Source organism: Gadus chalcogrammus, chromosome 12 (assembly GCF_026213295.1).
Source record: "Gadus chalcogrammus isolate NIFS_2021 chromosome 12, NIFS_Gcha_1.0, whole genome shotgun sequence".
In the NCBI taxonomy this organism is placed as follows: Eukaryota; Metazoa; Chordata; class Actinopteri; order Gadiformes; family Gadidae; genus Gadus; species Gadus chalcogrammus.
In genome coordinates this window covers 2,792,450-2,807,188 of record NC_079423.1, presented here as the reverse complement: position 1 = coordinate 2,807,188, position 14,739 = coordinate 2,792,450, and the positions used below count along the sequence as shown (strand labels likewise).

Sequence of the window (14,739 nt, the reverse complement as noted above, 5' to 3'; positions counted from 1 at the left end):
TCAAACTAGGCGTGCAAGCACACTGACACACAATCACGTACACAAACTCTCTAAAGATTTCAGACTCATACTAACATCTACGGGAGCACGGTTGAATATCAACGCATCAATCACTTTTTCTGTGCTTTTTAGTACGTACAGAGACGCGCACACAAGACGTGCTCTGTGGGGGCTGCCACATATCTCACTTTCCTCTCCTCCTTCCTTCCTTCCTGCCCTTCCTGTCATTCTAAAAGCTCTTTACTCTCGGCCTCCGACACCTCTCTCTCTCGCCCTCTCTCCCCCATCTCGCGCTCTTCCTCTCCCCCTTTCGCTCTCACTCTTGCCCTCTCTCACTCTTCCCCTCTCTTGCTCTCTACCACTTAGAATGAAGACAGAGACACTAGAACAGTGTGACATCATCTCAAGTGGACCGTATTAATCAGTTGGCCCTTCAGACTGAGGAAAACCACAATCTCCTGCCAGGAAGAATGTAAAAAAAAATAAAGAAAGAAAGTCCTGATTTGACTCGATATTAGCTTGTCCATTATTGTAAAGTCGAGGGACCACACAGGGCTACCTGACTCGAGGGAGTCGTTAATAATTCCGATGACAGATAGCTAGTAAAGCACAAGCGGCCACATGTTGAATATAAATGGAGCCACATTTGTGCTGTCCTCTCTACTTTACTCTTCTCTATCTCACACCGCTGTGTACACTGCGTTCTACTGTATGACCTCTCTTACTCTGCTCTCTATTCTATACTACTCTACTTCACACCTTTCTATACACTGCTTTCTACTCTAGTGCTCAAGGATCCGGGGCCTGGGTAGCTTCATCCTCCCCACCTTCCTCACCTCAGCCCGTGTGGATCTGACAGCCCGTGCTAAGGAGCTCCTCCAACCACACGGATTGGACTAACCAGGTCCAGCTGGGACTATGGGGCTAGAGGACATGCATGGCACACCCGCCAGCCAGCCCAACCACCCAACCCTTCCACCGCAGCCAACCTAGCGTCAGGCAGGAGGGCCCACAGAGGACGCTCTCCTCCCCTCAGCAGGTTGCTCTCGTCAGGCGCGCTGCAGATTAAGGCGGACCGATAACACCGCAGGAATCCTGGCTTGTGTTTCTGGATGCTCATCTCTCCGTCTCCATCCCGTCGCAAATTTAAAATAAAAACTCCAAACCCAGGAAAAAGCTGAAGGAGGGGCACTGAAGACCAGCAGATCCTTCACCCTGACCCCCACAAAAATAGCTAAACACAAAACCCCTCTAATCGCTTATGTAGGGGAGAAGGGTGAGTGCGCAAACTGGCCAGCCTAGAGACCGACAGACTCTACCCGGGCTTCTGGAAGTCTGCCCATAAGCCTTGAGCAGAAAAGACGCCGAGAGACATCATCTTGGCTCAGGTACACCACATGCTCCTTCCTCAATAACAGCCTCTTTTATTCCCTGTTACCTTCTCTGTCAAGACCCCTCGCCCCTCACCCCCCCCCCCAACATCTCCACACCTCTGCGCAATCCGACGTCTCTCTCTCTCTCTCTCTCTCTCTGAGGGGCCCCGGGGTGGTTCCGCTCTGACGATAGGAGGAAACTCTTTCAGGAAATACCAGACTGCCGCATGTGCGCACACACACACACACACACACACACACACACACACACACACACACACACACACACACACACACACACACACACACACACACACACACACACACACACACACACACACACACACACACACACACACACACACACACACTTTTTTCACCTCGCATCCAATCTTTTGCACATAGTCAGAGATTTTTCTGCTACTTTCTGCTCAGCGGTACCAGACAGGGCTGCTTAGTCCTGCAGGCAAACAGACGCCCCAGTGTGATAGAGCACAGCGCCAGCCAGTCAGGTAAGGCTGGGAGCGTGCTCTCCGCTTACACCCGCTCTTCCCCCGACTGAGCTCCAGTGGCACACGGCCAGCGCGTTGTTTTTTATGGTTTCATTACAGCGCGCTTTAACGATTGAGTCCGATTAAACTATACATCATCGTAAATGCCGAGTGTCATGGATCCCCCCCCCCCCTCTTTCTCTCAGCACGGCTGATTAGGCCGCCACCCGAACTCAGGTGGTAAATTATCACACAACACACTGAAATAAGGCACCATTTCTAAAGGGGACTTTGCCAGAAAAATGTACAGGATTTACGAGGAAAACTGTGTCAGGCAACCGTTTCTCAGCCGACAGGATTTCAATCTCCACTGGTTGGTTATGTAGTCACATGTGGCCGGCTGGTTTGCATCCTCTGTGCAGGCCGTAGATGCGTCCTCGCTAGATAAGCATTAGGTCATTTACATAATCTCTGAAATTGAATCACATGCTAGGATTGTATAGAAATGAAAGCAAGGCAGACTGAAGAACACAACAGGTGCTTACGAGGCCGTCTCTTCAGTCTACGTCATGCGGTAGGAAAGCTTTGTTGGCCGCCTGCCACGACGGCCACTGTGTGATGATATCTGTACATCTTGATTAGCCTCCGATTGTTTGGTATGAGTGTTTGGTATAGTTTGTGGTATGTTAATATGACATTTTTGTTTATGACTATGGCGTAGAGGGATGGTGCTGTGGAGTTAATTTGTATGAAAATCAAAGGGAATTGTCATTCAAAGTCAAGTGCTGTGCATACGTTTCAGATTTCTGAAACCCCAATCCCTCAAAAAAAATTACATAACCTGAAACGTAACAGAAAATATAAGAAAAAAACAATAATAATCATATAAACTGAAACGTAACAGAAAAAAAAAGAAAAAAAATCAGATTAGTGTAATTAGAGTGTAGTGTAACAGCCGTCAATTTTGGACACTGACTAACATGTCACACCATAGCCCCTACCTACAGGAAGGTTCTTATCAGTAGTGTTGGGTGGTGGGGCTGCCCCTCCCCCACCTTCCTCTCCCAACAATGGAGATAGCAGGATCACATTTCCACCTTTGAAAGGTCAGAGGTCAATCCCATTTCTCAGCCCTCTCTCGGCTAGATCCTTTCCCAGGGGTTAAAGCCTCCTGCCGTCCCAATTCACAACAATTCACGCGTGGCGAAGGGAGTGGTATCCGCCAGGGCCAGAGGAAAAGGGCAGGAAAAAAATAAAGAAGTTGGCCGCCAACTCGGGAGCCCTCAGGGTCCACTCTCACACCACGTTATGGGGACATGTCTTTGGGCCGTGGTCATAACAAAGCTATTGTACCTTCGGTAGGAGCGTCATGTCATTGACATGTAGGTGCTGTGAGGGTTACCCTAACAACGACCACAACAACAGTGAACCACGTGGAAGTACTTGTGGTGAAGACAATGATGTTGTGCAATAGCCTGTTTATACCTTATTTTCATCCCTCTCTCACTGAAGAAATCTTTGGTTGGTATTAGTTAAAAATATATATTTTTTAATACCTGTCAAGGTTTAACTCACATTTTCATGAAATTTAAGTCACACTTTAAAAAAAACATAACTAAAACTAAATGTTACTAGCTAATGTTCGTGCTTTTGTGTGTGTGTTGGTGTTATTTTGCTAGTGTGTGTGTGTGTGTGTGTGTGTGTGTGTGTGTGTGTGTGTGTGTGTGTGTGTGTGTGTGTGTGTGTGTGTGTGTGTGTGTGTGTGTGTGTGTGTGTGTGTGTGTGTGTGTGTGTCAGGGGAATTCATCAACATTACACAGGAAGTCAGGAACCTGCTTCATCTGATAACCAACCCCATGGAAATCTGAGCACTGAGATCAGAATGACCAATAACTAGGGAGAGGCGGGGCATTTACTTTCCATGATCCTCACCATATTTAAGGTTTTCAAACAAAAAACATGTATACATTCATGAAAACTGCTTTTTTCCAGATGTAAAAAAGTATTTTAACGACATTGCCATGTAACACCCAGCAATACTACAACAAAAAACGTGACCCTGGCAGACAGGGTTTCCACATACAGTTTGTTAAGTGTATTATTCCATCCTCTGAATATTTCCTGACAGACTGCAAGTTAAACTGTCAATATTGAGACAAAATATTCCAACTTTTGTAAACGTATCTTGTTTTCTGGTCAATCTCAGCGGAGCGATGTTTCTTAACGGCATGCTTACGGGAACCCTTCCAGAGCGCTGAACCTCAGGCAGGCAAAACCTAAATGGCTTTTCAGTGAACCGTCTTTGGAAAGGACACCCAATTCCTTTTTAAAACTGCGATAATATTATATGCTTTCTGAGAGTGAAAGTACCATGGGCTGCTGCCAAACATCCCAAACTGCAGCGCTGATAGCCGCCTTCATCTGTCAGGTACCATAAATTAGGCCAACAAAGCTCAACAAAGCTTGTTTGGCGGATAAATCGCAGTGCTCATAAAAGCTGCATGGTTCTTTATGTCCGTCTAGCGCTCAAACATTCACCTCCGTGTATCAGCTCAGAGAAACAGCTGTCAAAGCACCCGGGGCCGTCTTACCTAGCCATTCCTCTTATCGCCTCACTGCTAACTGCCCAGGAATCTGGGGAATCTCGGAACCTTGCGTGTTCACCGACATCCAGCGTGAAATACTTTTATCTTAAATTTGACTAATGGCAGATCACACATACTTGATCAAGAAAAATGAAACTCAGATGTTCAGACCGCAAACAAGCGCTGCGTTGGGAAAACAAGTCAAACGGTTACGCCGTGCTTGTCACAGTCGTGTATGATAGCAACATTGGACTGGCTTGTATACCAGCGCCACCTCTCTCGTCTCGGGCGCTACGGTACAATTCTGGGAACTCCATCCAGTGAAATGGGCCGGGACTGCTGCCTCAGCGCTTCATACACAGCCTTTCCTCCAAAGTGGCTGTGGTTCAGCCGGAGGTCTGTCTGCCTTAGCCCAGAGATGAAGGACCGAGTGTCAGCAGTCCTATTCAGCCCCCTGGCTTCCCCTCTCTCGACCTCTACCTCAAGCTGCACCACTGCCAGAGACATAAAGCAGTGTAAAAACAATGATTGCTCTCTCCTGTCCTGACCCCAAATGGACAGGGAACACCATCTTAGAACTTGAATGACGATTGATGTCTTTAGGTGAATACCTCTGAACGTACACGTACTGCAATCAGCATCTACATTTCCATTCAAGTATACTTTCGAGGTCAGCGTCTTGGCAGGTCAGAGTGTGTGATAGATTGCTTTGGGGAAGGCTTTTAATGAAATCCGAGTCCATTAAGAACATGTTGCGGCAGTGGTTTGACTGAAGCCTGTGATGGCTTGAATGGGCTCACTGTCAGAAGCCTGGAGAGGAAAGGCAGTTGCACACTAATACCAGGAAACCCTAAAATGGCTGACATATTTTAGGCTTTATAAAGCAGATCTGCATCTTCACAGAGGACAGGCTTGTACCAATTTACTTCGGTACAGGGTTGATCATATATCATGAAATCACTTGCAAAATTTCTTCCTACTTACTTTTCCTGTTCTGTGCATGAACTTGCTTTATTTGTGCCTGTGTACCCTTGAATTTACATGCAATTCAGCCACCCTAGATTAAAGTTCATCATGATGATGAGGTCTTTGGGCCCACCTTGGGGATAAACTGAAAATGAACACCATAAGTGACTTTACTAACAGCCTACTCCATACTGAAAGCACTGTGTTTTGTTCACTGTATCTGTGTGCATATACCCAAATGTATTGTAAGATAAAAGCTGAAGCCCAATGAAGCCTCAACTACATAAACATAACATAGGTTCACATATAAAACGTGGATACAAACTCTATGCCCGGGTGTTCAAATCTAATTTTTCCACAAATATACATATAATATCCTTGTAGAGTAAATCTGCTGAAATGGGGATGGGTTAAGAATAGCACTGCTGTCGTGGTGTATTACACAACTTTACACATCTCAATACCAGCTTATGCTTTTTGATGGTAGTTTTTTAGTCAAAAAGATATGTGTAAATTCAAAGACAGATATTTAAGCGGTGAATTAGCTCTGTGTTACGCAGGTAACTAAAGACGCAGTCCCAGTGTGTCTAGCATTGTACACCTGCTGAGGAGAGGGAGAATAATCCTTGTGGGCTCCGTGTGGGCATGGTCTTAATGCAGTAGTCTGCCCTATGGTGCCTAGATTGCTGTTCACACGCCTATGCAATCGGAGAGTGCAAGCCTGACCACCTCAGGAAGTGGTCGAGCTCATTGGATTACAATTTGAGCAAGATCCGATCTGGGACTGTCCAGAACAGTCAGTTTCTGCGTCCTGGCTTGATCGGACTATAAAAAGTGTTAGTGTAACCATAACCAAGACCTCAAAGATTGATCACTTGTAAGTGACAAAATGGCCCCTGACATATATATATATATATATTAGGGCTGTCTGTTAAACACCTTATTAACGGTGTTAACGCAAACCAATTAACGGCGTTCATTTTTTTATCGTGCGACTAACGCAATTCTTTTATTTTTTGAAAAAAAATCAGCGTTTAATTGCACCATAGGCATTTTTTTTGTATCGTCCTGTTTTGATCAGTATATGCCAATGTTGTTATCAATAAAAAAACATTTGCACAAGGCAAGTCGATGCACTTCTCCATGTTGATAAGAGCATTAAAATGAAAAAAATTAATGGGACAAAGAAATCAAGGGATATTTAACATAGAAAAATTGTGATTAATTGCGATTGCTCGCGATTAATCGTGAGTTAACTATGGCATTGATTAAATATTTGAATCGCTTGACAGCACTAATATATATATATATTAGTGGTGGACGTGAAACCTTTATCGAGCGATAAAAAAAATATCGCCGTTAATCTATTTTCAAACACTTCCTTGTTCGGACCCATCACGTGACTGAACTAACCAATCAGAAGCTAGAATTTAGACTGAGGTAAACGTGAGGGAATCAGGGAGGCAGATTCAACAGAATATCCTGACTGTGTTAAATATGTAAACATGTAAATATGTAATAATTGTGTAACATAAATATGTAAATGATTAACTGACTAAAAATTGTAAGTACATTTATAGCAAATTAACTCCAATAAAAAATATATTAATTTATTCTACAACTTTCAAATATTTAACTTCTAAACCTTACATTATTATGGATTATTACACGGCTCTTCTCAATGCTGTAGACTGCTCCATTCACTTGCATGGGCCTTCCCAACGTTCAGCTCTCAATTATTTTCGTTTATGCGTTCACTTGCATGGGCACTTCACAACTTCCGGCTGTGAATTATATTTGATAAATCACCATTGCCCAGTATAATTGACCGCTGTCAAGGTAAACAAACAGATTTGCCGATTCCCAGATTAATCTGGGAATTAATCTAGATTAAAAAGAATAATCTATGCCCACCACTAATATATTTAAGCAATAGATCACGCCAGGCTGTGGTATGTGCACTGCTCATTATACCACTGTTAAGGGGCGTTGTCCGGCCCCGACGCGCAGCGGAGGGCCGGCGAACCCCTTCACAGTGGTATAATGAGCACATGCCACTGACTGAAGTGATCTATTGCTTTTATACAACGGTTACTATTATGGCGAAACGAAAGTCATAGACACACTACATTTAAAAAGAAACCAAGAAAGTCAAAATAGCCGTTTAATTAAAGAATACAAAAAAGTAGTCCCTCCTGGCTGCCGCTATGCATCGACGGTCGCTATGCAACACACTTTAGCGTCCCTCCGAGAGAAGGCTCCGATAGAGCGGTTCGCCGGCAATTTATCCTATGGAGCAGTTCACTCGCCGTGTGCCTAAGCTTTCGTTAGTCTCTCCATCACCTTGCTCACTCCCGGAGTAACAACATTTACACGCTCTCCATCATCCAACATATTTTTTACTTTGTAACTGTTTCTACTTCCAGGCGCGGAGTGATATGCAAACTTTCACAAAATGATCGGGCGTCATAGCAGTTATGTATACGCTCATTATACAACAGTTGGGAACCAATCAGATCGCTGGATTTAGGTCCCCCGTTGTATAAATATATATAAATATATATATATGAACGGGTCCTGAACATGTCTCATGAAAAAGGATATGATAGGCTGATCAAAGATGATCAGCACATGAGGAAATCTAAATTGAAATAAATTAAGAAACATAACATCCATTCCTTCTCTCCTGAGCCTCATCCAGGGATTCAATAAATTGTAATCCGTCGATAACTTTGCAACTACTTTGTAAAACAGGCCAGGCCAGCTCCATCCACTAAAACCGTAATTGACCCACTAGTTCAATGACACAAAGCCTTAAATGGCTGTAAGAGAGATCAGACGTGCTGCATTGTAACTTGATCATCCAAACTAGAAGGTTGACTCTCCCTTTCATTAAGGGTTGCCATAACAGCCGCTGTTTTTCACCTTCTCCGTGGATCACTGGGGCCATTGTCTGTTGCGCTCCACAACTGAAACCGCTGGAGACGTCTACGCCTTTTTCCAGTGAACTAGTCAGAGGACTACAGGTTACGCACATCGCACCCGAGAATGACGGGTATGTCAGCCATGGATAGGAAGTTGGTTAACAAAAGGCCCCGTCAGACTTTCAAACACATGCCCATGCTCAGTGCCGTCCAACACTGGCAGTTGAGCAATGCCGATGCGGGTCATGTTGACAGTTCTATTTTTAGAGGTGATGAGAGCGCCTGATTTTCCCTCGCCCGTCACCTACGAGACAGGTGTGACAATTGATCTGTGTAACAATCTGAAGAGCAGATGAGCTGAGTGGTATGAAGTAAGCAAGCGTTAGATCCAGGGAATCTTGGCTTTCATTGCTCTAAACTATGCAAATTTATAGAAATGTAGTACATTTGATTAACAATCCACTTACATTTAAGACATTGACTTGGTACATGAAAGCTAAAAAGCTGTAGCTAAACAGGTATTCTTATGTATAATACGGCGTGTATCAAAAGGCGGTAGACGGCTCGATGGACCCGCAGAAGTGCAATGGGCAGAGATAAGCCCAGGGTTTATTTGTCCTTTGAAGATTGGAGTCTCCGCTCTCTTTGCATGATCAAAACGATAAAGATTAGTCCAAAATCACAAACCAGTTGTTCATGTGCACATGAAACTAACACAAAGGTGGAGGACAAGGAGAGCTGTACCATAATTTGTAAAGATTGAAGATTGTAAGAACAATGGTTTACATTTGGCTAGCTATGGTCATGCAGTGTTCATTTTAATTTGGCTCAGCCAATCAGGATTAGAATCAGAAATACTTTATTGATCCCCGGGGGGGAAATTGAGTAAGAAGCAATATCCATTTATAACCACAGTTTTTCACTGTTGCGACAGGTTCACTCCATACTGGTGAGCTAATACCGGCATACACCACAATAGGGTCATGAGGGTTGAAGACGGGGTTGTGGTTGTTTATCTGGGAGAGCAGGCTGGGTATCATTACATTCAGGTATGGCCAGGTGAGTAAAAGGGTAAGATAAGCCAACTGTTGCTCTGATGCATGGACGTGCACACAAGCTACCAGTGGCCTCACCCAAGAGAAACAGGAATGAGGACACGGAGGGCAGAGTGAGATGAGGGAATGACTCATAGGAAGGAGAGCCAGGGAGAGAGACAAAATAATAATAATCAAAATAATAATCTTTATTTATACAGCGCTCTTCCAAACAGAGCTACAAATTGCTTCATAGATAAAAACGTTAATCTTTCCAGAACATTTTTCGTTTAAAGGTTCCATGACATGCCACCAGGTGTGATTAGCCGTTACAAGCTTTTTTGGAAATTTGCCCCTTATGCCATCACAGGTGGGCGTGGGCTAATCACACCACACCTGGTGGCATGTCATGGGACCTTTATCTCCTCCTCCACTTCCTCCCCCTCCCCCTCCCGCCCAGGTGGAAAACCTGCAGTGCTGTCCGTCATCTTGCAACAGTTTATTCCCCTGGTTGACGTGTGAACTTGGAAATATGTCAGCTGGGCTGCATCAGTGCAGAGATACCACTCGTGCAGAGCGCATGCACGAAGCACACACAGGAGTTTGAGCATGGACTAAGAAATAAAGCAGTCGCTCAAACACTTTCCCCACGTTGTTGAACCTGAATTTATTTCAGTTTCTTCGATGGACCATTCCCGGAGTATTAGTATCACTCTCTCAATTGCCTCAATATTGCGAATGAATGAAAAGCTTACACGTTAAGTTAATCAGAAGGTGATCCGCAAGTCAAACCTCCTTTACGCCTATCATGTGATAATGACTCAACATCCATGGCTCCCTGGGCCTCAAAAGCAATTCAACATCAACGATCCAGGGATAATGAGCTGGATTACACACTTCACTATTGCTCCAGACCTAATTCTGGAGAAAAACCTTGACAGAGCCGCGGGGAAACTACTCAGACTGACAGCGGTAGAACGCTAGCACAATGAGAACAAACAGCCCTGATCACAAACTCATTCCACAAGACTCAAATTGACATGTTCAGGCCACAGTTACATTCAAGGCAATTTTGACTTTGACTGATTGACAGGGGGCCTTAAACCACAAGGCCCTGCAATTATAACAAGTGCATGGATATCTCAAGGAAACAATTGTGCCATTATTCAGTTCACCACGTACACATGAAGCTTACCTTGGGCGTGCCGGAGCCCAGTGACTTCAGTCAAAACAAGGGGCTGGGTTGTAAATGCACACAGACATATTTATTTCAACAGTTTGAAGAATCACAAAAACAAAACTTTAAGGGGCTGTGGGGACATTGATTGACACTGTATTTTCTATGACAGATAAACACAAATGGCTTATTCTACAAGAAGACCATTGCCACTTCCTTCAAAATATGTCAAGTCTACTGTTGTATGAAATATTGGGTACATTGTTTAGATCTTACTGTGTGCAGTAACCGTGTTACAGTGTGTAGACTGGCTGACTGAAACGAAAGCAGTGCACATCCTTCACCAGCTTAGAACTGTCCTCCTAAAGGTCAAACACTTCACTAAAAGTCAAACCCGGGGTGAAAAAATTCCCACTTGTTCAAAGGGGGGGGGGGGTAATTTTGTACATAAACCCACAGCTTAGCCAAACATAAAGAAGAACACACATGGTGATGTGGCATTTAAACACAGATACTCACACACGTGCACACTCACACACACTAGCCAAATACACCTGAGCTTCTTTCCCAAGGTCGATCCCTGCGGCTCTGAGGGGTGGGGAGACGAATGTCAGACATATACACTGACAGGACTAATGATGAATTACACATATATTAGCGCTTAACCCGGGGGCAGCCTCCTTTCACAGTGACCAGTGGTCACATGATACGTCCACGCAAAAGTCACCGACAGCCCAACACCCACCCACCAACCCTCCCACAAACACATACACGCTTCTAAAGGTCAAATCCACCTCATTTTAAGCAGGAGACTAATGGCACCTGCATGCACAAACACACAAACACACACATTCACATGAGAGTGCGTGCACACACATATACCCAAACAGGCGCACACACACACTATCGATGACAGGCACTTCCACTCAAAGAGGCGAAACAATGCTGAGCCGAGCATTGTATTACTCATTTCCTGTCTTGCGGGGGGTCAAAGGTTAAACACTCCTCATTCTCTCTAAATCCTAACAGAGAAACAGGAGGAAAACAGTGACACGCCATGCAATGTGTTAGCTTGACCTTCAGTCTTAGCTGGACTATGTTTGCCCCTCAGATCTTCTCTTTCTCTCTGGCTTTTCACCAAACAACGACCCACAGCCTGATAACAGCGGACCAACAGGAGGCATACAGTATCAGAGAGTTACCCACTCTAGCAGCACTTCACCTTCCCCTTTGAAGTAACCACGGGCGCAAAGGCAAAGAAAGCATCTTTCTGTCAACACATCACCAGACCTCAGCGAACGGTATGCAAATCACCGGGAAGCAGGAAACCTGCGATCATATCACTCAGCATCGCTCACAATCAACAGCGGGGCATTTGGATGAAACCAATCGTTCAACGGTACCTGAACCCTTCATCTGCATGGAAAGTTCTAGTTTCTGTAGGTAGGTTTGCTAGGTTTAGCGAGCGTAAGACGGACAGGATGCTTTACAAGCGGGATCCGGGAGCTCTGGAGCCAATACAGCCAGGTGTTTCTAGCGACTAGCTAACCCCCCCCGCTCCGTTCCCTTCAGTGCTCTGTGCAGTCAGTCAGCAGGGAGCTTCCACTAATCCTCCTCCGTCACTCAGCCCAGCCTCCTCTCTAATCCCCCGGGGAGGCCAGGCCGTGGCACTGGGGAGCTCCTGATTATAAACGCAGAGAGCTGACAGCTAAGCTGGGGCCGCGACACCATGGGGTAACCCTACACCCCAGCCCCCCCCGCCCCCTCCCTCTCCTAATACACACACACACACACACACACACACCAACAAGCACGTGCACACACATATGTCCAGGGTGATGACAGACACCCATGCTTAATGTCTGAGGATCCTAAACCATGCACAGAGGTCAGAGAAGAGGGGCGACGCAACGGTCTCGAGGGACCATTAGGAAGCACACAAGACAAGAACAGAAATATTTGGTACATGGTCGCCCGTCGTGCTAATGAGCCAGACAGAGGGGCTGCATCGTCTGCTTCATACTGATGTCAGAGCCCACGGAACAACCCTAGCCTGAACGCCCGCACAGGCCCTTTGCCAGCCAGTACACAGACACGCGCTACATGTTGTGCACTGAAGCTAAATAAAAGTATCAATAAATCCCCCTCGCTGGGTGCCGGGCTGGCAGGATGTGGCGTGTATTATTCTGCTGCCAGGCTAGTCTCGGCCGGTCTGAAGCCACATAATAGAGGTGGCTGGCCGCCTGGAGCCGCTATGAATGATAGATAGAGCGTCATGGGCCCAGACCATAATGAGCGGAAATAAGATGACCAGGGAGATACAGCCAAAAATACATGCACCCTGGGAGAACATGGAATATGGCGGCAGGTTGAATGGATGTTTTGTCATTAAAAGTCTATACGAGGGACGGTGATTGCAGGGAGGGCATCGGCGTGACTCTGCTCACACAGCACCTATCATTTCACAGCGGGGCTCCATGCCATGAGGGTCTGGCCCAGGATGGTAATTAGTAATTACACATGTACAAATGTACCAGTAGTAGTCCAATGCATTGATCAATATCCCAGCATGTTCTCCAGAAAAGGCTCAGATGCTAAATTCTCTCCTCCCAATATGTATCATTAATTAATTAATTCATTCATTCATTAGTTCACTGTCTGCTATTTTAGTCTCAGTGATCTATGGTTATGAAAACTAAGCAAAAGATTGAAAAGATTACATAAAGTCAAGTGTCCAAGTGAAACAGATGTTAAACAACATACTTCACTAATCACTTATGACACATGAATGCCTTAACATTAGATATCTGCCCTGGCTCCAGTTGACCTCCTTCTGGCTCCTGGGTTATGGAAGGCCTATTGTTCTGCAGGTCTGTGACTCCCAAACACAAAGGTGCACAGCACCAGCTGTAGCCAACGGCGGAGATTGTGAGAAACCCGGCAATTTCAGTCGATCACCATAGCTGTTATAGTTCAAGAAGAACCAAGAGTATTTTAGACGATTTTGACGATTATTTTACCCATGGCGTCTCACAGACCATAAGCACGCCATTCACATGGGCTGCGAAAGCCACAGAAACAAAGTGATCTGAGTACACAGACGAGTCCACATTGGTGCAGCATGGGAGACTCACCACTTCAGTGGGGCGGAAGAATTTGGGGTCGACTCTCACAAGAATGGCTCCTGTCTCCTTGTTACGGCCAACCTCCTGCTCATTTTCACCCTCCCACCTGAGGGAGCGAGAGAGCGAGAAAAAGAGCGAGAAAGAGAGAGAAAAAGAGGGGGGAGGAGAGAATGAGTTTTTCCTATTGCTGACATTTAGTTTATTATTTTAAGGTTTTCCAAAAGACAAAACATACTGTATTTCAGAATGTGAGCTTGCACACACACACACACACACACACACACACACACACACACACACACACACACACACACACACACACACACACACACACACACACACACACACACACACACACACACACACAGGTTAATGTGAGGAGCAAAGATAGTAGCTTATGTCAACATGACGGAGCGCTTCCTGAATAGAGCGACAGAAGAGGAAAGGTGGGAGAGTCAAAGGTCAAGTAGCTGGGCGGGGGGAAAAGCACTGTCTGTGTGTGTATGTGTGTGCGCATGCACTTACACAATTGTCGTGCCCACGTGCTGGAAGGCCTTCTCCACAAAATCCCTCACGCTGTGCACCTTCCCCGTGGCGATGACAAAGTCCTCCGGTACTTTGTGCTGCAGCATCATCCACATAGCCTGCAGGCGAGAGAGATGGAGGGACAGAGAGCGAGTGAGGGAACAAAACAGAGAGAGAGAGAGAGAGAGAGTCAGATGTGAGACAAGCTCCACTCTGGACGGGGGCCTGACTCCCAACTCCTGACAGACAGGAAGTGAACCTCCGACCCCGGAGAGGGCTGTCCGTCCGTACCTCTGCACTGACGTCACGAGGAGGGGCTCATGGGACTTATGTCGTGGGAACGGGATGATGGCCCTCCCACAGGCCCGCTGTTGCACCGTTGGCACACGCACACAAACCCAGAAATACCAAAACACATGCAAATGCACACACAGCAACAGTCACATGCACACATACATACACACACACACACGCACACACACAAAGTCAAGTGTGCAAAAAAGGACACACTGCTATACCATTAAAGAATCAGCCAGCAA

General features: G+C 45.7%; 1 protein-coding gene across 1 annotated transcript in view; it reads right to left on the bottom strand.

The window, feature by feature from the left end:
* Window positions 1–14,739, bottom strand: part of gmds (GDP-mannose 4,6-dehydratase) — a 132,589-nt gene that overhangs the window by 10,172 nt on the left and 107,678 nt on the right. Inside the window, exons 8-9 of the mRNA XM_056603522.1 lie at window positions 14,201–14,319; window positions 13,685–13,781 (exon numbers count right to left, since the gene is read on the bottom strand). Of these exons, the coding sequence (XP_056459497.1) occupies window positions 13,685–13,781; window positions 14,201–14,319 (216 nt within the window). The remainder of the gene's footprint in view (window positions 1–13,684; window positions 13,782–14,200; window positions 14,320–14,739) is intronic.